This window comes from Oryx dammah, unplaced genomic scaffold, assembly GCF_014754425.2.
Source record: "Oryx dammah isolate SB20612 unplaced genomic scaffold, SCBI_Odam_1.1 HiC_scaffold_20, whole genome shotgun sequence".
Lineage (NCBI taxonomy): Eukaryota > Metazoa > Chordata > Mammalia > Artiodactyla > Bovidae > Oryx > Oryx dammah.
Genome location: NW_024070204.1, coordinates 61,317,093 through 61,343,949, shown reverse-complemented (window position 1 = coordinate 61,343,949; position 26,857 = coordinate 61,317,093). Strand labels below are relative to the sequence as shown.

The 26,857-nt window shown below is 42.8% G+C and overlaps 1 protein-coding gene across 1 annotated transcript in view; it reads right to left on the bottom strand.

The window, feature by feature from the left end:
• MCCC2 (methylcrotonoyl-CoA carboxylase 2) overlaps positions 1-26,857 on the bottom strand; it is a 79,861-nt gene that overhangs the window by 22,725 nt on the left and 30,279 nt on the right. The window contains exons 7-8 of the mRNA XM_040262685.1: positions 13,097-13,210; positions 2,464-2,528 (exon numbers count right to left, since the gene is read on the bottom strand). Of these exons, the coding sequence (XP_040118619.1) occupies positions 2,464-2,528; positions 13,097-13,210 (179 nt within the window). The remainder of the gene's footprint in view (positions 1-2,463; positions 2,529-13,096; positions 13,211-26,857) is intronic.

The window sequence follows — 26,857 nt, the reverse complement described above, 5'->3', positions numbered from 1 at the left end:
CAAAGTGACTCAGTTATACATATGTATGTATCAATTCTTTTTCAAATTCTTTTCCCATTTAGGTTGTTACATAACATTGAGCTGAGTTCCCTGTGCTACATAGTAGGTCCTTACTGGTTATCTTTTTTAAATATAGCAGTGCGTTCACGTCAATCCCAAACTCCCTAACTGGACGGAAGCTAGAGTGTTCGCTCTGTAATTGTTTTTCAGTTCAGTCATTTACCAGCCTAATTAAATTATAAATCCTTGAGGGCAAGGACTAGGCCTGAAATTCTTCTGCATTACTCATAACACTTAGTATAATCCATCTATCCACAATAAGTGCTCAGTGAGAAAGGAGTGAATGGAAAACTGAGGCAGAAAACTTAGCCAGCTCTTCAAAAGGCATAGCAGTGTTCTTTGATAGGAGAGTGGAAACATTGTACATATTTTCCTGCTCCCATGACTGTTCCTACAGCCACCTGCTGGTTTGTGGTATGGCAGAGCAAAGAAAGGTTTACTGCACCTCCCAGGCCACTGAGCTCAATGATTAAATCTACCTGCCATTTATGTCTGGGTTCTTTAAAGTCTAGTCCTGGGCCCTTTTCCTTATCTACACTCAGCTCGAGATGGACTTATCTAGTCCCGTGGTTTAAATTCCACCTCTGTGCAGATGGTTCTCGAGCACTGATCTGGGCTCCAGACACTTATAGTTAACTGCCTACTCAGCATCTCTACTTGGATGCCTAGAGCATCTCTAACTTAGCAACACTTGATCCCCCTGTTGCATCCCAAACTCTGCCCCTCCTCCAGTCCTCCCAGACTCAGGGAATAAAACCATTTCATATCATCATCTTCATTACCTCACTTTCCTGTGCCCCATATATGAAATCCATCAACAAATCCCTCAATTCTACCTCTAAAATAGAGCACAAATGTGATTACTCCCTTCCTACCTTCACCACCACCATAACCATCTAAGCCAGCAGCACCTACGCTATTGATACAACCATCCAACTGGTCCCCTCATACACTCTTGCCAACCTACTAAGTATCTTCCGTCTAGCAACCAGAGGGATTTTTCTAATGAAAGATTTGATAACAATACATCTCTCCTTAGTACTCTTCAGTGATTTCCTAATTGCTCATAAGAATACTGAATATTATGATGATAAACATGATAATAATGGCAGTTAACATTTATAGGTACTTAGTTTAAAGTAGGTATTGTTTCAAGCAATTTACACATAATATCTCAGTTAATCCTCATGAAATTCTAGGAGCTAGATGGTGATATTCTTACTCCTGAACTTTAACCTGCAATGGGCCAACTGGTGATGTAATGGAGCTGGCTCACGCCTGAGTCACAAGAGCCAACTGTATGTATCTCTTCCTGATGCCATGATCAGTGTTGTCCCATTGGTAGCTTAAAATCAGGCCTAGTGGGATAATTTATACCACAAATATGGATTGGCAGATGCCACAAAGCAGGATATTTTCCCTTCTCAGAGAACAAGCTAAGCGTTTACCTCTTACTGAGCATTTAGCTAAGCTATTCCTCAGCATTCCACATGCAGCCTGCAGGGACCTTGAATGGACACAGGCTCCTCAAATAAGACCTAGGTAGCAGCTCAGTCACGAGCAAATGTAAGTTCTCAATGACTTCCCCAACAGCCCTTAAGATCAACAGTCTCCACTGCCTCTCACAGCCTGCATGCTTATGTACAGTCTCCAAGGAACTTAACACTACCCCCAATCTTCTGGTTTGACTGACCAATCCGGCCCTAGTCAGGGGACCCCAAAGCACTCCAATCATCAACCCTAATAAAAACATGTACCCCAAGTCCTGTCTCATCTCTGGGCACTCTGGCTTGACTGCCTCATGTGGTCCCTCAAGGTGTGCTGTGTAATTTCTCCAGGACTATGACTAATAAACTTCTCTATTTCAGATTCTCTTACGGTCTATTGTTGAATCATGGCTCACCATCCAGCACCCTGTCCTCCACTTAACAAGTGTTAATTAAGCAATGTCATAATGCCTGCACACCACTGGGTTAGCTCTACCTTCTATATGCCTTCCCTATACTTCTTTTTTTGTGGCCCTTATCATGTATACACATTTATGTTCTGTTTTGAAGGAGGTGAAACAAACTTCCCTGACTAGACTATAAGCTTGAGATCAAAGACAATGTCTATCTTATTACCTTGAATATCTAAACAGTGCCTGGCACATAACAGGTGTTCAATGAGTATTTGTTAAATAAATGATAAATCTGTCACTCCAGTCTTTCTAGGCTATAATTAAAAGCTGATGTTCTTGCTTAGAAATGGAACACTAAAGAACCGAACCCCAAAACTGCAGATCTAGAATAAGTAAACTGGTTTGATCTAGCAAGCTTAACACTTGGAAAAAATAATTTAAAATTTCTTTTAAACAGATAAACGACAATCAATCCTTGGAAGAAACAACTGCTTCTGTTTCACCTGCAGTGAAGATCAGCCCCTCCAAGATCCTCAGCTGACACCTCTTCTCCAGTGGCTGCTTTAACCTACAACAAAGATAAAAGTCAAAGGTACGTTTTGTCCATCAGAGTTATTAAAATGCCTTCCCATACATTCCCTAACCTGGCTATATCTACCCTTCTTTCTTTCACAGAACTACATATTTTGTTTCTCATTTAACCCACCTGGATAATATTGTCTCTAGTCTACAGACAAGAAATGCGAACCCAGAGTCACTAAGGAACTTGCCCATAGCCCCCAAGCAAGGGACAGAAACTGACTTAAACCCAGACATTCCTGGCTTGAAAGCATGCTCTTTCCCCTACATTAATCTGCCTCCACATGCACCTTAAAGCCTTTGTATCTGTGCATACGTTGTGCCTACTACCTAGGCTCCCTTCTTCCTCTCATCCACCCAATGAATCCCCACTTATCTTTCAAGCCCTACCTGCTCTATGTGGCTTTTCCTGATCTGCCCAGGGCTTTAAACCATTAATGACACTTCATGGTATTAAGCAGATTCCACTTACACCTCCAATGGCACTTGCCAGACTGCATTTCACTAATTTGCGTGTGTCTCTCTCATCTTTTCTATACTGTGAGTTCCTGGATGGCAGAAATTGTGATTTATTCATCTTTGGACTCTCAATAAATGTACTGGAGTAACGCTATTTTTTTTTCACCTTTGCTGAATAATTCCAGTGACTATCAAAAACAAACTCTTAAAGGTATAATATCTTTAAGATGGGGGTAAAAATCTCCATGATTACCCACATCTAAGATTCATGAGAATATGACCAAAAAGAAAGATATGTTAAGTAATAAATTAAGAATGTCTTAATTATAGTCTGAGGAGTTTTAACAAGAAAAATGATTTAAGGCTAAATGCCAACCTGGTCCCTTAGGAATCGTTTATTGATTCCTACTTCTTTGGGTTGGTTGATTTGTTTCTTGTTCTCCAAGTAATTTTTTAAAAAGCTTTTATTAGAATAATGAACATTAACCTAAAATACAGCATAGGAATGACTTATTCACTACATCAAAAGCTCTGTCTTAAATATTTTTATACAGGGAGAAGTAATTACATTTTTTACCTCCAATTATTCCACCCCCAGAACTAAATTCTTGATTCTCTTCTTCCCAAAAAATTCAGTGTAAAATAACATTCAGTCCAGACAATAACTAGTTACAAAGGTGTCTGGATATTTAAAATTGTAAAAACTAATAAATAACTGATAAATGATATTCATTTTCAGGGAACTAATATCAGCTGAAAAAAGAAAATTTGTCATCAGTTAATATTTACTGAAATACTCACACGTCTGAAACTGTGACATATAAAAATTTGATAAAAGCTTAAGAAAAAAAGAAAATGGCTCATTCTAGTAAATAACAAGCTTGGACAATAAAAGATAGGACAACAAAACAGCTCCTTGAAAACCTTGCCTTATTACTGTGCTTTTTTTTTCAACCACTTTAAGCTATGGAAAGCTATGGTAACTCAACCTCACATTATGTGTGAAACCTGCAAAGCCTTTTCTCAATTTTCGGTAAAACAAGCACCAAAATTTAGAATTCTCCAACAGCTGAAGCTGCTGCTGCTTTTTTTCTACCTATAAACATGGCCTTTTGATGGCAGACTACTGAACAGGGTTCAGTTCTCTAACAGAACTGCAGACTTCAGTGGCCAGGTTGCTTCTTTCTAAGGTATAAGTTAAATCTGAATCCAGTGAACAGACACTGTGATGTTGACCTTTATCTTCCTTATCCTGATGCTAACAAAATCCTCTCGCAAAAACAGCATTATATCCATATTATGATAATGCCTTATTCCCAAAAAGATGTTTTAAATTCTAGTTATATCTGTACTCATTCTCTAATAAAAAATAAACAAGAACTACCCAGGAAAAGTTACTATACATAGTAAATTAACCAACAATCACTATGAATATAGCTAGAGAGATATTAAAGAATAATATTTAGTATTATTCCACAGGCTTTTGGACTGAAGCCTTGAGACTTTTACTACATCTGAAATGGTAGTTTTTCAGGCTTACCTGATCCTCAGTAAAAAAGTTATTGAAAATTAACACAAAGCATAAGATCTTTTAACATTCTCTTTTTAATAAACTTGTGTTAGTATTCCGAAACCAAAGATAAACTTTTGAAACAATAAACTTCCTTTGTAAGATATAATTCATGTACCAGAAAATTTGCCATTTAAAAGAATACAATTCAGTGTTCTTTATTATATTAACAAGGTTGTGTAATCACCACCACCACCTAATCCCAGAACATTCCATCACTCTCAAAAGAAGCATCCCTACCCATATACTCCCACCCTAGACCCTAGACCCTAGACCTTGGCAACCGCTAACCTACCTTCTGTCTCTATGAATCTGCCTATTCTACATATTTCATAGAAGTGGAATCATGCAATATTTGTCCTTTTGTGTCTGGCTCAGTGTTTTCAAGGTTTATCCATGTTGTAGGATGTGTCAGAACTTCATTCCTTTTCATGGCTGAATACTACTCCACTCTAGGTTTACTGTACCTTTAGAATTTCCTTGGCATTATTCTGTTTACCTCTTTAATATTCTTGGATTATACATACACAGTGGGATGTTTCCTTGTAATCTGTACTAACTACCTGTGTCTTTACCCACCCTCTGTTTATCCCTCTGAAATCTAGGATCAAGTTGTGGCATAAACTGTAGGGTGACCGCTGCTTTCCTGAAACTCGCTGTTACAAGCCTGGTTCAGCACAGATAAGAACCTGCCCCACGACTCGAGGGCGCGGCAAACTGTGCCCTCGTGATTGTCCTAGTAAGCATACCAAATGCACATACTTGGGGCGGAACTTGCTCGCTGCTCCGCTTCACTGCCTGCCCCTGCGTCCGTCCCCATGGAAACAACACAAGATGTTCCTGATCAACAGCAGAGCCTCAACTTGACTCCCTCGTTATGGTGTGCTGATCAAACTCCCCAGGAGAGCTATTCCCTAATGATCTCATGTGACTTCTACCAATTAAAGTGCGGACTAAAAGGAGTCATTTTGTCTTCCTGCCATGGAGAGCAGGAGGACCCCCTGATTCCCTGCTTGCCCAATTATGTGTCTGACTTTTCACTACACGCCCGCCCCCGTTTCAGGCCTTTCTCACCCGCTGTGCTGGACATGGCAGGTGGCGCCCAAACAGGGACCTGAAATTGGGAAGAATTCCGCCGAGGGAAAAAATTGAAAGTGAAGACAGCAAGCGGTAAGTGAGACGCCTGAATCACGACCAGGCCCCCAGACTCCAAGGGTGGAAAGTCCCTTGTTGTCTTACAAAGTCAGAGTAACAGTGGGGAATGATTTGAGTAAAGCTGAGAAACAATATCTCCAGCTTTTGAGGCACCCCCTCCAGACTGCTAGAGCGCAGGTGAAAGAGGAGCAATTGACACAATTGCTAAGTGAAAGTGAAAGCGAAGTCACTCAGTCGTGTCCGACTCTTTGCGACCCCATGGACTGTAGTCTACCAGGCTCCTCTGTCCATGGGATTTTCCAGGCAAGAATACTGGAGTGGGGTGCCATTTCCTTCTCCAGGGGATCTCCCCAACCCAGGGATTGAAACCTGGTCTGCTGCATTGTAGGCAGACGCTTTACCATCTGAGCCACCAGGGAAGTCAGAGGCGGTTAAATAGAATCCTTGGTTTCTGGAAGAAGGCACTCTAGATATTGAAAGTTGGGACTGAGTGGGAGAGAATTTGAAACCAGCACACAGGAGAGGGGATCGCACACTCGTGATGGTATTTGCAACCTGGGGCTAGTGCGATCGGTCCTATACCCTTTACAGACTGAGAAATCATTCCAGAAGGCGGTGTCCCCAGAAGCGGCTCTTGTTTACCCTTCCGCCCCTCTGCCACCTAAACCTGAGGGTGATTTTCCACCACTGCCACCTCCCCTGGATCCAGAAATGTCTTGGGAGGATAAGCCGCTGACTCAATTTGAGCCTGCCATGGCCTCCACCCTTCGTATGTGTGCTTTAAACATTGAGGACCATTTTGCTTTCCCTCTTGATTACAGACCCAACGCCAATAATCCCACTCAGGTTATTACAACCCATGAAACTTTTGACATCAATGTTTTAAAGGAACTAAAATCTAGTGTTAGGTTGAATGGGGCTAATTCCCCTTAACACAGGAACTGCTGGAAATTTGTTTCCATGGAAGAAGTTCTTCTTACAGTGTTAAAATGTTAGCCAAAGCAGCTTTAAGTGGTCCTCAATATTTACAGTTTTTTGCCTCTTATACTGAGTTGTGCCAAGAGCAAGCCCATACTAATTTGGCCACTGGACATAATTTTACCTTTGAAATGCTCATAGGCACAGGGCAATATACCAGTCCAACAGCCCAACTGACTTATGAAGGTACACTGGTGGGAGCGTACAAACAGGTCACCAAATGTTGCTGAAGGGCATGGCAGACAGTATCAGACCCTGACAAGCCTACCAGTTCATTTGTTAAAATATTACAGAGACCTGGAGAAGACTCACTGAATTTGTAGACTGGCTCTCATCTGCTCTCCACTGTCAAATTAATAGTCCTACAGTGGAGGACATTTTGTTAAAACAATTAGCCTATGAAAATGCCAATGAAGATTGCAAGGCTGCCCTTAACCCTATTCGTCAAAATGGCAGCCTTGCAGATTTTGTTTGAGCATGTCAGAATATTGGTACACAGGCTTACAAACAAACCACGTTAGCTCAAGCAATTTGTGCTGCCTTTAAAAATAATTTTAGCTCTTCCCCTGCCAAATGTTTTAAATGTGAAAAGCCTGGACATATGAAAAAGGATGCCATTCTCAATCTAAAACAGGTATTACAATACCTCCACCCACTTGTAACAATAAAACACTAGGACTGTGTCCTCAATGCCAGAAAGGCAATCACTGGGCTAATCAATACAGATCAAAATTTCCTAAGAACGGTTCCCCTTTACAGCCAGGAAACTGTCAACGGGGCCAGCCCCAGGCCCCACAAACAATGGGACATAGTTGGTGAGGATCTCCAGCACACCCTTCAGCCTATCTCCAGCCTCCCAGCCACTACCAGCGGAAGTGCTGCGTTGGACCTCCCAACCAGAGTAACTGTTCAGATTAATGAATCGGACCCCCTGTAGCAATCCCTACTGGGACCCAAGGCCCCATTCCACTGGGGACTATAGGACTCATTCTGGGCAGAAGTGGCCTTACTCTCAAGGGCCTCCAAATTCTTCCTGGCCTTACTGACCTAGGCTATTCGGGAGAAATTAAAGTAATGGCTCTTTCTCGCTCATCCCATGTCATTCTTCAAGGTCAGCGAAATGCTCAGCTCCTTCTCTTGCCTTACCATGCCCCTAACAACTATAATCCTATCACTAGAGGAAAACAAGAATTTGGGAGCACAGGTGATCAAGTAGTGTGCTTTACGCAACAAATACTCTCAGATCGGCCCACTTGTAAGGTTAAAATTCAAGGAAAAACCTTCTCTGGTCTCTTAGATACTGGAGCTGACTTTTCTATCATTACTTCTCATCAATGGCCAGATGACTGGCCCTTGACTGAACCCCAGGAAAAAAATCTCAGGCTTGGAAGAATCCCAACAACTTTCTCAGAGTTCAGCAATTCTTCCTTGCCTAGGGCCCGACAAACAACTTGCCCACGTCCAACCTTTTATTGCAGACATTCCCTGCAATTTATGGGGCAGAGATCTGCTTGCCCAATGGCACCTAGTTTTCTCCAACAAGGGAAAGGCAGATTATATGATGGTGAGAATAGGGTAACAACTGGGAAAAGGGCTAGGAAAAAATTTACAGGGAGATCCTTCTCCTTTACCTATTCAACCCAAACTGGAAAGAAAAGAGCTACTATATAAAAATTTTCAATGAAGGTCATTGACATTTCTCCACCACTACATGCCACACCTCTAACACGGCTTAAATCTAAACCTGTTTGGGTGGATCAGTGGCCTCTAGCAAAGGAGAAACGTACGCATTTACAAGCCTTGGTAGAACAGTTTCAAGCAGGACACACAGAGGAAAGTACCAGTCCTTGGAATACTCCAGTTTTCACAGTCCCTAAAAACATCAGGCAAATGGAGGCTGCTTCATGATCTTCGAGCTATTAATGCAGTAATGCAACCCATGGAGGCCTTGCAGCCCGGACTCCCATCCCCTTTGGCCATACCTCAAGACTGGCCAGTTGTAGTTCTGGATCTTAAAGACTGTTTTTATACAATCCCCTTAGCTCCACAAGACAAAGGGTACCCAGTACTAACCAACAAGCCCCCATGAAATGGTACCAATAGAAAATGTTGCCTCAGGGGATGATGATGCTATGGCAACAATACGTGGCTAGCACTCTGGAGGGAGCTCGAGCCCTCGTCCTCAAGTCTCCATCATTCACTGTGGATCACGTACTCTTAGCTGCCCCAAAAGTCTCTCCTAAACCCACTTTTTCACCAAGTTCAACACGATCTTATGCGATGGGGACTACGTTTTAGGAGATATTCATTGGTTGTACCCTGCTTTGTGCGTTCCTACCAGTTCACTTACACACCTCTTTGAGACCCTTAAAGGGGACTCAGCCCTTTCTTCTCCTCAGACTCTGACGCCACAAGCTAAAAAGGAACTTGATATAGTAAGTATTGCCATTCAAAATGCTCAACTTAATCATATGCATTATGATCATTCTATTCTCTTCATTGTCGGAGCTTCTTCAGAAGCCCCTATGGGAGTTCTATTTCAAGAGCAGCCCATCTTTGGCATCATAGCATGGCTGTTGGCACATTCTCAGGAGGGCAAAACTCTGATGACGTACGTTACCCTTGTGTCTAATTTAATTATACAAGAAAGAAGCATACTTGCCAGTTAACTGGCTTTGATCCTCAAACTATTCATGTTCCATTTGACTAAACTGAACAACAGCATCTTTGACAGACTTGCTTATCATGGCAGATTGCCCTCGCTGCTTTTGTGGGCGTTTTAGACAATCACCCTCCTGCACATAAATTATTACAATTTATTTCCCTAACTCCCTTTGTGCGCCTATCCCAGGCGCTCCTACTTATTTTACAGATGGCTCTAACAATGGCAAAGCAGGCATTACTGATCCTGAGGAGCGAGAAACTCTAGTAACTCCCCATACCTCGGCTCAGCGGGTGGAACTAGTACAGAAATTACAGTACTTGTATCTAAAGACCTCTATTAATATTGTTAGTGACTCTGCCTATGTTGTTGGAATGACCAAGTCTATTGAGACTGCAAAAATTCTGACGACTTATTCCTCCTATTTCTCCAACTTCAAAAAACCGTTTGCTCCCATTCCTTTCTTTATTACACATATTCAAGCTCACTCCCCTCTCCTGGGGCCTCTCACCCTTGGCAGTTCTCAGGCTGACCTTCTAACGATGCCCATTTTTAAGCAGGCTTACCAGTTTCATCAACTTCATCAATCTGCCATTCCCTTAGACATCAGTTTAACATTACTAAATCCCAAGCAACACAAATTATTCAAGCTTGTCCCTCCTGTTAACAAGTCAGTGCTTACCAACCTCCGTCACCTGGAGTTAACCCTTGAGGGGTTACTCCAAATGAAATTTGGCAGATGGATGTAACCCATTTTCCTGAGTTTGGACACCTTAGCTACCTTCCTGTTTCTATTGATACTTATTCTCATATGCTTTGGGCTTCTGCTCATCCCGGTGAAACCATCATTCACACCCAATGCCATTTATTAGCTGCTTCCGCTCATATGGGCATCCCAAAGAAACTTAAAACTGACAATGGGCCAACTTACACCCGTAAATCTTTTACAACCTTTTACAACCTAACATGCTCTCTCTGGTCTATTAGTCATTCTACAGGCATCCCATATAAACTGGCCAAGTTATTGTTGAATGAGCACATTATGCTCTTAAAAGTCAACTTTTAAAACAAAAAGGGGGAATAGCTGGGAAATCTCCACCTGCAAATCTGCATCTAGCTCTCCCAACCTTAAATTTTTTCACAACAGATGACCAAAAATCAACCCCATATGAGAAACACCATTCACATACTCCTTCAGTGCAACGCCCAGAGGTCTAGTGGAAGGCGCCAAAAGGTGGTCCATGGAAAGGACCAACCCCCCTATAACATGGGGAGGAGGATGTGGTTGTGTCTCAACAGGTCAAGGCCCTGGTGAGACACCAAGCAGGTGCATCAAGCTTTACCATGGATCCCCCATTTGCGCCACGGGAGATGTGGGACCCCACAATGAGCACAGCAATGGTGACACAGAAAGTCCAGAGGCGGCCCCTGGCGGACGGCCCCCTGCACCCCCCGCTCCCCCCCACTGCCCCAAGCAAGGAGGACAACCACACCCTCATCAGGCACCTCCTATGACTTGCAGACAACTGAAGGGCCTCAGTCAGAAGAGCGAACAGATGCTCCTGTACACTCAAACACCTGAGACCCCCCAGACCACGCTGCTGGCTATGGCGGCATTGGTCTCCTGTGCTATAGCTGGGGCAGGTGCTGATTTGTATTGGACTTATGTTCCATTAGCTAGACCCTTAACCTGGATTGACACTTCCCCTACAGTGTGGACCAACAATTCCCATTGGTTCCCGGATCCTAACGGGGTACCCCCAAATTTAACACAAAAAGAGCCCTATATTACTACTCTGGACTGACCATGATAGTCCTGCAATCAAAACAAAAACGGGGAGATGTTGCAGCCTGGCAGAGCAGAGACCAGAACCTGCCCCACGACTCGAGGGCGCGGCAAACTGTGCCCTTGTGATTGTCCTAGTAAGCATACCAAATGCACATACTTGGGGCGGAACTTGCTCGCTGCTCCGCTTCACTGCCTGCCCCTGCGTCCGTCCCCATGGAAACAACACAAGATGTTCCTGATCAACAGCAGAGCCTCAACTTGACTCCCTCGTTATGGTGTGCTGATCAAACTCCCCAGGACAGCTATTCCCTAATGATCTCATGTGACTTCTACCAACTAAAGTGCGGGTGGAAAGGAGCCATTTTGTCTTCCTGCCATGAAGAGCAGGAGGACCCCCGATTCCCCGCTTGCCAAATGATGTGTCTGTCTTTTTATTACGCACTAGCCCGTCTCAGGTCTTTCTCACCTGCCGTGCTGGACGCGGCACTCACAGTAATGGAGGTGGTCACATGGGAAGCGAGGAAAAACCAGGGATAACCTAACCCAGTCCCCAGGGCCTACTTCACAGGCAGGTGGCCAGTGAGGGTGCACAGGGTCCCACTCTCAGAGGAGGCCTGTGCTCGGAGTTTAATGCTCACGGGTTACCCTGGTGCGAGTCTAAACAATTTTATCTCTGAAGCTGTTTTCTGTAATGAAGTCTGATGGGACAATGGAGCATATGTTAAGGTTTACAGCCTCTGCTCTTACGCAGTCCTCCTCCCCTCTGCTCCCTGCTTCCTGGCTAACTGGCGCCTGTGCCCTGGGTCTTGCCCTACCTTCTCTTCCCTGCCCCTGACCAGCGACTGTTCCATCTGTCCCCAGTGGGGCTCTGGCTCAGGAGCAGGGTCATAGGTCAGGCGTGCACCCCATGGTGTCTCTGGGAGGATCATGGCAGCCCATCACAGACCTGGGCTAGGCAGTGCTGAGATGTGCTCGCCAACAGGCCACTTGGCGGGGGGAGGTTAGGGCTAGCCTTTTACCCATCCCCATCTGGGTACCAAGCACATTTTCACATGGAGATGGCACAACTTTGGGGTCATAGTGGGCCCATGGGAAGCAGAGATGCCTGGGGCGGGGATGGGAGGTGCCATGTCATGAAACAGTGAATAAAAACACAACTGCTAGACAGATCACAAACGAAAGGAAAATGTTTTATATTTTAGTACTTTTGACAGTGGAAACAACTCAAATGTCTATCAACCAATAAATGGATAAACAAAATACAGCCTATCCATACAATGAAATATTACTTAGCTATAAAGAGGAATGAAGTGATTCCTCAAAAATTTAGATACAGAGTTACCACATGGCTCAGCAATTCCACTTCTGAAGATATACCCAGAAGAAATGAAAGCAGGGACTCACAGAGATATTTGCACACACATGGTCACAGCAGCATTATTCCAAATAGCCCCAAAGTGGAAGCAACCCAAAAGTCTACTGAAGGATAAATAGATAAAATGTATATACATGTACATTGGAATATTATTCAGTGTTAAAAAGGAAATAAATTCTGACACATAACATGGACAAATCTTGAGGACATTTTCCTAAGTGAAATATGGCAAACACAGAAGGACAGATATTATAGGATCCATTTAAATGAGGTTCTGAAAGTAGTCAAATTTCATAGACAAAGTAGAATCATGGTTTCCAGGGTAGTGAAGAAGGCAGGAAATAAGGAGTTAGTGTTTAATAGGTACAGAGTTTCAGCTGGGGAAGATGAGAACGTTCCAGAGATGGATCGTAGTGACAGCTGTACAACAAAGTGACTATACTTAATGCCAGAGCACTGTGTACTTAAAAATGGTCAGAATGGTATATTTTACATTATGTATATTTTACTTCAAGCAAGCAAGCAAGACTATGTTCTTATCAAAAAGAAACGAACAAGCAGGTTCTTACCAAGGGCGGTCCAGCCAAGAAAATGGTACCCTGCTTGCGGACGATGATGTTTTCATCAGCCATGGCAGGCACGTAAGCTCCTCCGGCTGTGCAGGAACCCATGACCACTGCTATCTGGAATCCAAGCACACAGGAAACTCACGCAGTACAGCTCGAACAGTGACTCACACAGTCTCTGGATCTACAGTTCCACAGACAGTACCAGGGCATGTTACTAGCTTGTCCCTCTGTTGTCTTTGTTTTTATTTTTTGGTTTTGGGGGGATTTTTTTGTCTGTGCTGTGTGGCTTGCAGGATCTCAGTTCCTGACCAGGGATTAAACCCGGGTCATGGCAGAAAAGCTTGGAATCTTAACCACTAGGCAACCAGGGAACTCCCTGTGTTTCATTTTTAAAATGGAGTTCTTTTAGAACTATTTCCTAACTTTTGTATCAAAACATTTTGAAGGGCTTAGGTCACACTTTTACAAAGCTTGTGGGCAACCTCCCTGTCAAATGAAAGACTGGCCAAACAGACCATTACACTGAGCAACTAATGGAGAGAAGAAACTCACAATCAACCCATAAACTAGCAAAATTTTACTAAAAGGACAACTTTATATCTAATAATAATAATAGCAACAATAAGTTCTCTAAACAATTGCCACTTACCTCATAAGAATACTGAAATAATTCTCCAAATGAGCAATGTTAATTTTGTGTTACCCTGAATATAAGACTTTCTAAATATAAAACTAATGTTAGCATCACAATTGAAAATCTTGCTCAAAAGAAAGTCAATAATGTTGAAGCTGGGTGATGCATACTTGAGGGTTCACAGTACTATTTTTCTACTTTTGTGGGTGCTTGAAATTTTCCATGATAAAAGTTTTTTTTTTTAATTCTTGCTTAGAGATTGCTGCTGCTGCTGCTGCTGCTAAGTCGCTTCAGTCATGTCTGACTCTGTGCGACCCCATAGACGGCAGCCCACCAGGCTCCTCTGTCCCTGGGATTCGTATGATACAAATAATAAATATAGATTTTGCTGATTAGTCCTAGATAGGAATAAATACTACCACAAAGAAAAATAAGAGAAGGATGTAGTGAATATTTTCTTAAATTACCATATGAAAGTAGTTTCACTAATTCCAATATTCCATCCGTTTTCCTTCTAGTCATATAAATACCTACTTTGGAAAAGAAAAAAGCCACGCTACTATTAATCCAAAAGCAAAAAGCGGCATGAGTTACCATTTTTCCATATAGTTGGCTGTCATGTTAACTCACACGCTGCCTTCTATTTAGATGGCTGTCATGAAAGGCATTTTCTCCTATTTCACGTAATGTTATTTAAAATAGCTGTAACATTTCTTTGTCGATATATAACAGAAATGTTTATCACTTACTGTTTTGCTTGTTTGCTTATCAATCACTGAGAAGTTTTTTTCTTTCAGTTTTATTGGAATATAATTGACATACAGTGCTGCCTAAGGTGTACAGCATAATGATTTGACTTACATGTATCATGAAATGATTATCTTAGTAGGTTTAGAAAATATCCACCATCTCATTTAGATATATATATATATATATATATATATGTTTTGTTTTTTTTTTGCTGCACCATGCAGTGTATGGCATTCTTAGCTCCCTGACCAGGGATCAAACCCATGCCCCTTGCAATGGAAGCATGGAGTCTGAGCCATGGACTGCCAAGGAAATCCCTAAAATTTTTAAAATGGAAGAAAATGTTTTTCTTATGATGAAAAAACCTCTTAGGATTTACTCTGAACAGCTTTCACACATAACATAGAATAGCATTAATTATATTTTTCATATTGCACATTATATCACATTTTACTTATTTATAAGTTTGTACTTTTTGACCACTGTCATCCAATTCCCTTTCTGCCCAATCCCTCATCTCTGGTAACTATAAATCTGATCTCTTTTTCTACGGGTTTGTTTGTTTGGTTGGTTGGATTTGAAGTATAATCAACCTAAAAACTGTTAGTTACTGTAATATGACAGAGGGATTTGATAACACTATACATGTCAAAATGATCACCACAATAAGTCCAGCCACAGTCTGTCACCATATAAAGATAGCACATAATTCCTGACTGTATTCTCCACACTGTACATTTCACACTAATGACTCATTTGACAACTAGAAGTTTGTACCTCTTAATCGCCCTCACCTATTTCTCCCCCTGCCCCTGCCCCACCTCCCTGCAGAAGTTTGTTTTAAAATATCTATGGCTAGAAAAAGTCTTGCGCATGAGTACAAAGAAATATTCATCATAGCAATGTTTATAATAGCAAAAACATGCAAATAACCAACAAGTCTATCAATACAATATTTAAAAAGAGATATTGTGGACAAATAAATTCTTTAAAAATCTGAGGCAAATGGTACTAATGAACCTATTTGCAAGGAAGGAATAGAAATGCAGATAAAATAGACACGGGGGGTGGAGGAGAGGGGAGGGAGGGACGAATTGATAGAGTAGCATCGACATACATACACTACCATGTGTGAAATGGTATAAAAAAAGCTAGTGGGAAGCTGCTATAGGGCACAGGGAGCTCAGCTTGGAGCTCTGTGATGACCTAGAGGAGTGGGATGGGAGGTGCGGGAGGGAGGCTAAGAAGGAGGAGATATATGTATACACATAACTGATTCACTTTGTTGTACAGCAGAAACTAACACAACAATTGTAAAGTAATTATGCGCCAATAAAAGAATGTGAGGCAAAAAATAACAATGGAAAGGTTAGTACTTCATAAATCCAAGTGGAGGGTACATCAGTGTTCTGTCCTATTAGTCTCTCTTTCAAGTTTGAAATGTTTTATGGGCTTTTCTTTAAGTTTATATCAGAAACAAAGGACACAGTTTCACCTTATCACCCTGTTCCCTGCACTAGAACACTAGAAGCCACTCAAACTACTTCACTATCAAAAAAGTCAAGGAACTAGAGAAGAGTCACAATGATGGAAGAATATAAAACAGGGCGATTTTCAAAAGATCCAAAGGGGCACAGCAGGGTTCCATGAAAACAATATGGAGCAAAGAGGAGCCAACGGCCAGTGACTAGTGTTCTGAGACCAAGAATTGGTGGAGCGGGGTTGGGGTGAAGGAGACAAAGAAAGACGAGTTATTTTGTCAAAATGTCGTAAGACAAAAATGAGGGAAATGAAACTAAATGCCATTCTGCCATCTCAGGATGGAGAGAAAAGATGTATCAATTTAGCAAAAGGTCTCTCAAGTGAATAGCTGACAAATTATCAGCACATCTAGTCAGGGAATTTTACCACATTCCTTTTCTTGGGCTCTAAAATCACTGTAGACGGTGACTGCAGCCATGAAATTAAAAGACATTTGCTCCTTGGAAGAAAAGCTATGGCAAACCTAGATGGCATATTAAAAAGCAGAGACATCACTTTGCCAACAAAGGTCAGTATAATCAAAGCCATGCTTTTTTCAGTAGTCATGTAAGGATGTGAGAGCTGGACCATAAAGAAGGCTGAGCACCAAAGAATTGATTCTTTCCCTGGTAAAGAATTCACCTGCAGTGCAGGAGACCTGGATTCAATCCCTGGGTTGGGAAGATCCCCCGGAGAAGCGAACATCTACCCACTCCAGTATTCTGACCTGGAGAAGTCCATGCACTGTATAGTCCACGGGGTCACAAAGAATCGGACATGACTGAGCGACTTTCACTTTCGAACTGTGGTGCTGGAAAAGACTCTTGAGAGTCCCTTGGACAGCAAGGTGATCAAACTAGTCAATCCTAAAGGAAATCAACCCTGACTATTCATTGGAAGGACTGATGCTGAAGCTGAAGCTCCAATATTTGACCACCTGATGTGAAGAGCCAACTTGTTGGAAAACACCTTGATGCTGGGAAAGATTGAGGGCAGGAGGAGAAGGGGGCGACAGAAGATAAGATGGTTAGATGGCATCAACGACTCAATGGACATGAGTCTGAGCAAAGTGAGAGATAGGAAGGACAGGGAAGCCTGGCGTGCTGTAGTCCATGGGGTCACAAAGAGTCAGACATGACTGAGAGACTGAAAAACAACAACAAAGAACACCTCAGATGCTTTTTCTCTGCAGAAGCTCTATAATCAAGGAGGTCAACAATCCACTTCTCCAAAGCCAGAGAAGACATCACAAACGTATAGAGAAGACCTTTGCTTAGGAATGGGTAGGAGACTGTGGCAGGCGGCTTCTAAAACACCCTCCACCCCGCTTCATCATCCTAGACTCTTGGTATTCACGTCCTGTATGATCCCATTGCCTTGAGAGTGTGGTGGATCTGGTGATATGCCTCTACCAAATGGAATCTGGCAAGTGATGGGACATCACTGCTGTGCCCAGGGTATGAAAGACCATGTCTTCTGTCTTGCTGGCCCTCTCTCTTGCCCACCTGCTTGCACACTCTAATGCAGCAGCTGACATGCTGTGATGTGCTCTTTGGAGAGGCCCACAATAGGAAAGAACCTACAACAGCTCAAAAGGAACTAAGAAAGGCCTGCAGAGGACTGAATCCTGCCATCAGCCAGTGATACGGGGTGGAGCCTTGAGAGGATTCAGTCAGTCACGTGATCCAGCTAAGCGCAGAGCTCCAAGATCCAGCTAAGCTGTGCTCAGACCCCGAATCAAAACCGCAAGACAATAAGCATTGTTGTTTTAAACTGCTATGTTTGGGGATAATTTGTTCTGCAGTAATGGAGAACTAACACAGAGATCAAAAACCATCTCCCTCATGTGACTGCAGCTGAGGCACACCTGAAGACCTGGGATAATCCGTGTTTGAAGTGCTTTGCTGCTGTTGCTCTTTACGTGTCTGTGAACTGTTCCTCTAGTCCAGAGGTGGGAGACAGACCAGCACTAGTGCTCTGTACCACCCTGGAGAGTGATGAGAAACCAAGGGAAAGGCAGGGATAAACTGAAGCCACTATGCTAAGTGAAAGAAACCAGTCACAGAAGACCACTTACTGTGCAATTCCACCTATACAAAATGTCCAGAAGAGGCACATCCATAGGTTACCTGGAGGGACTAAGTTAAAAAATGAGATTAACTGCCAATGGGTGTGGCATTTCCTTCTGGAGTCATAAAGTTGTCTAAAGCTGATTCAAGCCTGTAAATATCCTAAAAGCCATTGAATTTACATATTAAATTAGTAAATTGTATAGTATGTGAAATATATCTCAATAAATTACTCTTCTATTAAACTTATAAAATTAAAAGAAAACACAAGAGTTAGAGTTACTAAGTATACCAGTTCAGTTCAGTTCAGTCGCTCAGTCATGTCCGACTCTGTGATCCCATGAATCGCAGCACGCCAGGCCTCCCTGTCCATCACCAACTCCCGGAGTTCACTCAGACTCATGTCCATCGAGTCAGTGATGCCATCCAGCCATCTCATCCTCAGTCGTCCCCTTCTCCTCCTGCCCCCAATCCCTCCCAGCATCAGAGTCTTTTCCAATGAGTCAACTCTTCGCATGAGGTGGCCGAAGTACTGGAGTTTCAGCTTTAGCATCATTCCTTCCAAAGAAATCCTAGGGCTGATCTCCTTCAGAATGGACAGGTTGGATCTCCTTGCAGTCCAAGGGACTCTCAAGAGTCTTCTCCAACAGCACAGTTCAAAAGCATCAATTCTTTGGCGCTCTGCCTTCTTCACAGTCCAACTCTCACATCCATACACGACCACTGGAAAAACCATAGCCTTGACTAGACGGATCTTAGTCGGCAAAGTAATGTCTCTGCTTTTGAATATACTATCTAGGTTGGTCATAACTTTTCTTCCAAGGAGTAAGCGTCTTTTAATTTCATGGCTGCAATCACCATCTGCAGTGATTTTGGAGCCCAAAAGAATAAAGTCTGACACTACAGAAGAACTGTACAAAAAAGGTCTTCACGACCAAGATAATCATGATGGTGTGATCATTAATCTAGAGCCAGACATCCTGGAATGTGAAGTCAAGTGGGCCTTAGAAAGCATCACTACGAACAAAGCTAGTTGAAGTGATGGAATCCCAGTTGAGCTGTTTCAAATCCTGAAAGATGAAGCTGTGAAAGTGCTACACTCAATATGCCAGCAAATTTGGAAAACTCAGCAGTGGCCACAGGACTGGAAAAGGTCAGTTTTCATTCCAATCCCAAAGAAAGGCAATGCCAAAGAATGCTCAAACTACCACACAATTGCACTCATCTCACATGCTAGTAAAGTAATGCTCAAAATTCTCCAAGCCAGGCTTCAGCAATACGTGAACCGTGAACTCCCTGATGTTCAAGCTGGTTTTAGAAAAGGCAGAGGAACCAGAGATCAAATTGCCAACATCCGTTGGATCATGGGAAAAGCAAGAGAGTTCCAGAAAAACATCTATTTCTGCTTTATTGACTATGCCAAAGCCTTTGACTGTGTGGATCACAAGAAACTGTGGAAAATTCTGAAAGAGATGGGAATACCAGACCACCTGACCTGCCTCTTGAGAAACCTGTATGCAGGTCAGGAAGCAACAGTTAGAACTGGACATGGAACAACAGACTGGTTCCAAATAGGAAAAGAAGGACGTCAAGGCTGTATATTGTCACCCTGCTTATTTAACTTCTATGCAGAGTACATCATGAGAAACGCTGGACTGGAAGAAACACAAGCTGGAATCAAGATTGCCAGGAGATATATCAATAACCTCAGATATGCAGATGACACCACCCTTATGGCAGAAAGTAAAGAGGAACTAAAAAGCCTCTTGATGAAAGTGAGAGTGAAAAAGTTGGCTTAAAGCTCAACATTCAGAAAACGAAGATCATGGCATCCGGTCCCATCACTTCATGGGAAATAGATATAGAATCAATATTCTCACATCTTTCATCAATAAGAAAGAGAGGCTATTCTAGTTCTAAGCATCCAACACAAAACTTAATATCGCTAAAGCAAATTCTGAAAATAGAAATAAAAGAACACAGCGAAGGCACCACTGTCACACAATCTCCTCTTCTGTATTTAATTCTGAGTCCTTCACTCACTCACAAAATAAGAGTGAGCGTGCACCGAGAGCTCTGCCTCTGTGCCTACCGCTATTTCTCACAGACCGTGGGGACCCCGGGGCCCAAACAGCACCGAGGACTTTCCAGGCCCCAAAGCATTTGTCCAGAGTACAGTGAAGACCTTACACAGGGCCACACTGAACAAAGGATCCAGAACCCCAGAAAGGAGATTCTGCTGCCTTCTCCACTAAGAGGACACTAAAAGGACATAAGGAAGCTCTGTGGCCATAGACCGTTTGGGCCACACTCAGCACAGGTGTGGCTGTGTGGGTGTCAGCAGGGACATCACAGCGCCCCTCATCTGCATCAGAACACGAGACCTCCCGCCAGCCCCACTGCAAGGCCACTGTCCACTCCTTCACCTTTGAGCTGGGCCTGCTCTGTGACAGACAAACCGAGAGGTCCCTCCTGCACGGTCGGCAGGGCCATGGCGACTCACAAACTTGAATCCAGAGCAAGAAAACAGCAAGGAGGCTAAGGATGATGTGTAATTGACAGTAACAATCCTCGTCATCACCGCCACGGGCAGCACAGCAAAAGCTGTCAGTGAAAGGAAACGAGAGGCTAAAGAACAGAGGGAAGAGGCTGGAAAAACTTTAGACAAACTTTCATTACCCTCCAGGCCTTGCCTGCACAAACAGAGACTGGCTGTCATTGCACCAAAAACAAATTACATATTGTAGGTCAGCAGCCTGCCCTCTGGATGGGGTCTCTGAGATGAAGTCAAGAGGTTTTACATCTAATTCTGAGAAGCTGTGTGAACCCTAGACCTCCATCTTTCCACTGAAAAATTGCAGAAGACCATGCAGTTCAAAGGCTCTCTCTGATAAATGTAACAGAACTTGGGGACAGAGATTTTCAGCTGCTTGATGGAAAAGCCATTAAACTATCTTTTTTTTTTTTAAAATCTCTCATCTTATTTCTTTTTCCTTTCAAAGTAATGTAGAAAGCAAATACTGCCGGTATCACACTATTTGCTGCTATCCTTGGGTGGGGAAGATCCCCTGGAGAAGGAAATGGCAACACACTCCAGTATTTTTGCCTGGAAAATCCCATGGACAGAGGAGCCTGGCAGGCTACAGTCCATGGGGTCACAAAGAGTGGACACGACTGAGCACAAGGCACCTAAAGAGTTACCATTAAAAAAATAAAAGCCATAATACACACATATCAAGTCAATAGCTGTCTAGAATTTAAGAATATTATCAACTAAACCATCTGATCACACTGTTGATCCTAGAACATGCATGCTTATCTGTGACCAGTGGATAGGATGAAATGTACACAGAAAACAAAAAATCCACCTTACTCAGAACATTCTGCTTCTTCCCCAAGCTTTTTATCAGAGAACTTCAAAACAATCAAACAGAGTGGTTTCTTCTACCCCTGACCCTGTCTGGTTTCATGAGCAGGTTCAAGTGCATTTAAAAAATAATACTCAGTATTTATCCTAACTAAGACCTTCAAAATATTTACCAAGGTCTGAAGCAAAGAAAATAAATTACAAAAATAATAAGCTAAGCCAAAAGGATAAGAAGGAAATGGTAAGAAAAAGAGGAAAGTAAGGACATTTGAGAGTAATTTCAGGTACATCTCCATAAAGAAGAATGGGCAGAAATACAAAGAAAAAAGGAAGAAAGGCCTGAGGAGCTGCAAATAGCATGGCTAGGTGAATAACGCCTATATCAGAATAAAAAACTGTTAATACAAACAGAAACACTTGTTGCTGGTGTAGTAAGCATCACAGTAAAACAAGGAAGAGAGTTAATGCATCAGAGCAAAGATCAGCCCAGACTAGACTCTCACTAGACTATAAAAATTAATGGTAATGTAAGATCTGAAGAAAACAAACACCAGGATGCCCCTTCCGAAGAGAACTCCCAAGTCTCACACTTAAAAAGTCAGCAACGCGGGAGCCACAAAAGAAAGTAAAGACTAATGGACACCAATATTCCAAGTCTTTAAACTTCAAAAACAAATCAGGGGTCCTAAAACCCATGAGAAAGTAAGGAAAAATGAAACAGGAGAGAATACAGAGTGTATCTAGTTAACTGTTTTTTTCTTGAGTGCAAAAACAAAATTATTGGACCTGGAAGATCTGTAGGAATCTAGTCACATCTTTACAGCTGCAAAATATAGGACATAACAGAGATATTGTTGTACAGAGACATACTTCTTAGAAATGGATAAATGGATTTAAAATGGTCAAGGTTAATAATATTAAACAAAAACCAGTCTTGGGGAGGAAAACAAGAATTGCACCAACACAGAAAGTTAGTGCTCTCTGGGCTTCCCAGGTGGCTCAGTGGTAAAGAATCCACCTGCCAGTCCAGGAGACACAGCAGATGAGGGTCGATCCCTCTGTTGGGAAGATCCCCTGGAGAAGGAAATGGCAACCAACTCCAGTATACTTGCCTGGAGAATCCCATGGACAGAGGAGCCTGGTGGGCTTCAGTCCAAGGGGTCGCAAAGAGTCAGACACGGCAGAGCACATAGTGCTCACTATCAAAATGCATGTATATAACATTACTGCACGGAAAAGGCAATGGCAACCCACTCCATGTTCTTGCCTGGAGAATCCCAGGGATGGGGGAGCCTGGTGGGCTGCCGTCTACGGGGTCGCACAGAGTCGGACACGACTAAAGCGACTTAGCAGCAGCAGCAACATAACTGCAATTACAACAGTGACTTCTTTATGCGCTAAAATAAAAAAAATAAAAGACAGTAAATAATGAAACATGGGATTTTCCAGATGGTGCAGTGGTAAAAGAATCTGCCTGTCAATGATTAAAACACAGGAAACAGAACCACTTTATAGCCATAAAGAGTTTCACTCTCAGTTCATTCGCTCAGTCATGTCCGACTCTTTGCAACCCCATGAATCGCAGCACACCAGGCCTCCCCATCCATCACCAACTTCTGGAGTTCACTCAGACTCACGTCCATCGAGTCAGTGATGCCATCCAGCCATCTCATCTTCTGTCGTCCCCTTCTCCTCCTGCCACTAATCCTTCCCAGCATCAGAGTCTTTTCCAATGAGTCAACTCTTCACATGAGGTGGCCAAAGTACTGGAGTTTCAGCTTTAGCATCATTCCCTCCAAAGAAATCCCAGGGCTGATCTCCTTCAGAATGAACTGGTTGGATCTCCCTGCAGTCCAAGGGACTCTCAAGAGTCTTCTCCAACACCACAGTTCAAAAGCATCAATTCTTCAGCGCTCAGCTTTCTTCACAGTCCAGCTCTCATATCCATACATGACTACAGGAAAAACCATAGCCCTGACTAGACGGACCTTTGTTGGCAAAGTAATGTCTCTGCTTTTAAATATGCTATCTATTGGGTAGGCAAATAAATGTGTTAGGATGTAAATAATCCAATATTGTCTCTAATCCCAAATGGCATAGAGTTTAGTAAGGGATTAGCCAGGATATGTCTACATAAAAGGGATAAATGCCACTAGTAAGGCAAAGTGCAAGAATTACAGGAGGTGGGTGAAGAAAAGATTACTTCCAATAAGGGATTCTTGGAAGTTTTCCTGGAAGAGGTGGCATCTAAGATGGACTTTGTAAAAATGGGTTAGAGACAGATCAATCCATTTGGATTAGGGCAAAGAGGGCTCAGTGGATCTCAGCAGAAACTCATAAAGACCATGGTACATATGAAAACCAGCGAGTGGTTCAGACTCATGGTAGTTTACAGTGCATGAGCCATAAAGCTAACAAGTTAGGTTGGAACCAGATCACACGAGGTCCTAAGTGTCAGGCTACAAAGTTTGGTCTGAAAAAGGGGAACAAGATAAAGAATAACCCTGTAGTCATGTGTAATTTCACTGTGTAATCGCAAGGTATTCGATTTAGGTCATACCTAAATGGCCTAATGGCTTTCCCTACTTTCTTCAATTTAAGTCTGAATTTGGCAACAAGGAGTTCATGATCTGAGCCATAGTCAGCTCCCAGTCTTGTTTTGTTGACTGTACAGAGCTTCTCCATCTTCAGCTGCAAAGAATATAATCAATCTGATTTCAGACCATCTGGTGATGTCCATGTGCAGAGTTATCTCTTGTGTTGTTGGCAAAGGGTGTTTGCTATGACCAGTGCATTCTCTTGGCAAAACTCTGTTAGCCTTTGTCCTGCTTCATTTTGTACTCCAAGACCAAACTCACTTGTTACGCTAGGTATCTCTTGATTTCCTACTTTTGCATTCCAGTCCCATATGATGAAAACGACATTTGTGTGTCTGTGTGTGTGTGAATTCTAGGTCTTGTAGGTCTTCAAAGAACCCTTCAGCTTCTTTGGCATTAGTGGTTGAGGCATAGACTTGGATTACTGTGACACTGAATGGTTTGCCTTGGAAACAAACAGAGATCACTCTGTTGCTTTTGAGATTGCACCCAATTTGAGATTGTACTGCATTTCGGACTCCTCTGTCAACTATGAGGACTATTCCACTTCTTATAAGGGATTCTTGCCCACAGCAGTAGATATAATGGTCATCTGAATTAAATTCTCCTGTTCCAGTCCATTTTAGTTCACTGATTCCTAAAATGTAGATGTTCATTCTTGCCATCTCTTGTTTGACCACTTCCAGTTTACCTTGATTCATGGACCTAACATTCCAGGTTCCTATGCAATATTGTTCTTTATACTATCGGACTTTACTTTCACCACCAGACACACCCACAACTGGGCACTGTTTCCACTTTGGCAGAAGCAGAAGATATTAAGAAGAGGTGGCAAGAATACACAGAAGAACTATACAAAACAGATCTTCACATTCCAGGTAACCACAATGGTGTGATCACTCACCTAGAGCCAGACATCCTGGAGTGTGAAGTCAAGTGGGCCTTAGAAAGCATCACTACGAACAAAGCTAGTGGAGGTGATGGAATTCCAATTGAGCTATTTCAAATCCTGAAAGATGATGCTGTGAAAGTGCTGCACTCAATCTGCCAGCAAATTTGGAAAACTCAGCAGTAGCCACGGGACTGAAAAAGGTCAGTTTTTCATTCCAATCCCCAAACAAGGCAGTTCCAAAGAATGCTCAAACTACCACACAACTGCATTCATCTCACACACTAGTAAAGTAATGCTCAAAATTCTCCAAGCCAGGCTTCAGCAATACATGAACCGTGAACTTCCAGACATTCAAGCTGGTTTCAGAAAAGGCAGAGGAACCAGAGATCAAATTGCCAACATCCTCTGGATCATCAAAAAAGCAAGAGGGTTCCAGAAAGAAAGAAAGTGAAGTCGCTCAGTTGTGCCCAACTCTTTGCGACCGCATGGACAGTAGCCTGCACCAAGCTCCTCCGTCCATGAGATTTTCAAGGCAAGAGTACTGGAGTGGGTTGCCATTTCCTTCTCTAGGGAATCTTCCCAACCCAGGGATTGAACCCAGGTCTCTCGCATTGTAGACAGACAATTTACCTCCAGAGAGTTCCAGAAAAACATCTATTTCTGCTTTATTGACCTTGGACTGTGTGGATCACAACACACTGTGGAAAATTCTGAAAGAGATGGGAATACCAGACCACCTGACCTGCCTCTTGAGAAACCTGTATGCAGGTCAGGAAGCAATAGATAGAACTGGACATTGAACAACAGACTGGTTCCAAATAGGAAAAGGAGTACGTCAAGGCTGTATATTGTCACCCCGCTTATTTAACTTATATGCAGAGTATATCATGAGAAACACTGGGCTTGAAGAAGCACAAGCTGGAATCAAGATTGCCAGGAGAAATATCAATAACCTCAGCTATGCAGATGACACCACCCTTATGGCAGAAAGTGAAGAGGAACTAAAAAGCCTCTTGATGAAAATGAAATAGGAAAGTGAAAAAGTTGGCTTAAAGCTCAACATTCAGAAAATGAAGATCATGGCATCCGGTCCCATCACTTCATGGGAAATAGATGGGGAAACAGTGGAAACAGTGACAGACTTTATTTTGGGGGGCTCCAAAATCACTGCAGATGGTGATTGCAGCCATGAAATTAAAAGTCGCTTACTCCTTGGAAGGAAAGTTATGACCAACCTAGATAGCATATTCAAAAGCAGAGACATTACTTTGCCAACAAAGGTCCGTCTAGTCAAGGCTATGGTTTTTCCAGTGGTCACATATGGATGTGAGAGTTGGACTGTGAAGAAAGCTGAGCACCAAAGAATTGATGCTTTTGAACTGTGGTGTTGGAGAAGACTCTTGAGAGTCCCTTGGACTGCAAGGAGATCCAACCAGTCTATCCTAAAGGAGACCAGTCCTGGGTGTTCATTGGAAGGATTGACGCTGAAGCTGAAACTCCAATCCTTTGGCCACCTAATGCAAAGAGTTGACTCATTGGAAAAGACCCGGATGCTGGGAGGGATTGGGGGCAGGAGGAGAAGGGGACGGCAGAGGATGAGATGGCTGGATAGCATCACCGACTCGATGGACATGAGTTTGAGTGAACTCCGGAAGTTGGTGATGGACACGGAGGCCTAGCGTGCTGCGATTCATGGGGTTGCAAAGAGTGGGACACGACTGAGCAAATGTACTGAACTGAACTGAACTGAATGTATTATCTGCCCAGCATCAAAGGAGCACCTAGGGGTACAAAAGTAAGAAAGATTTACCTAAATCGATTAAGCAGGGGAAAAAGCAAAGAAGAGTCAAAGCTGACATCAACTTTTCAGTTGTAGGGAAAAGAGCAGGAAGAAAGCACCATCAACAGCACACAGAACATGAAGGGACACA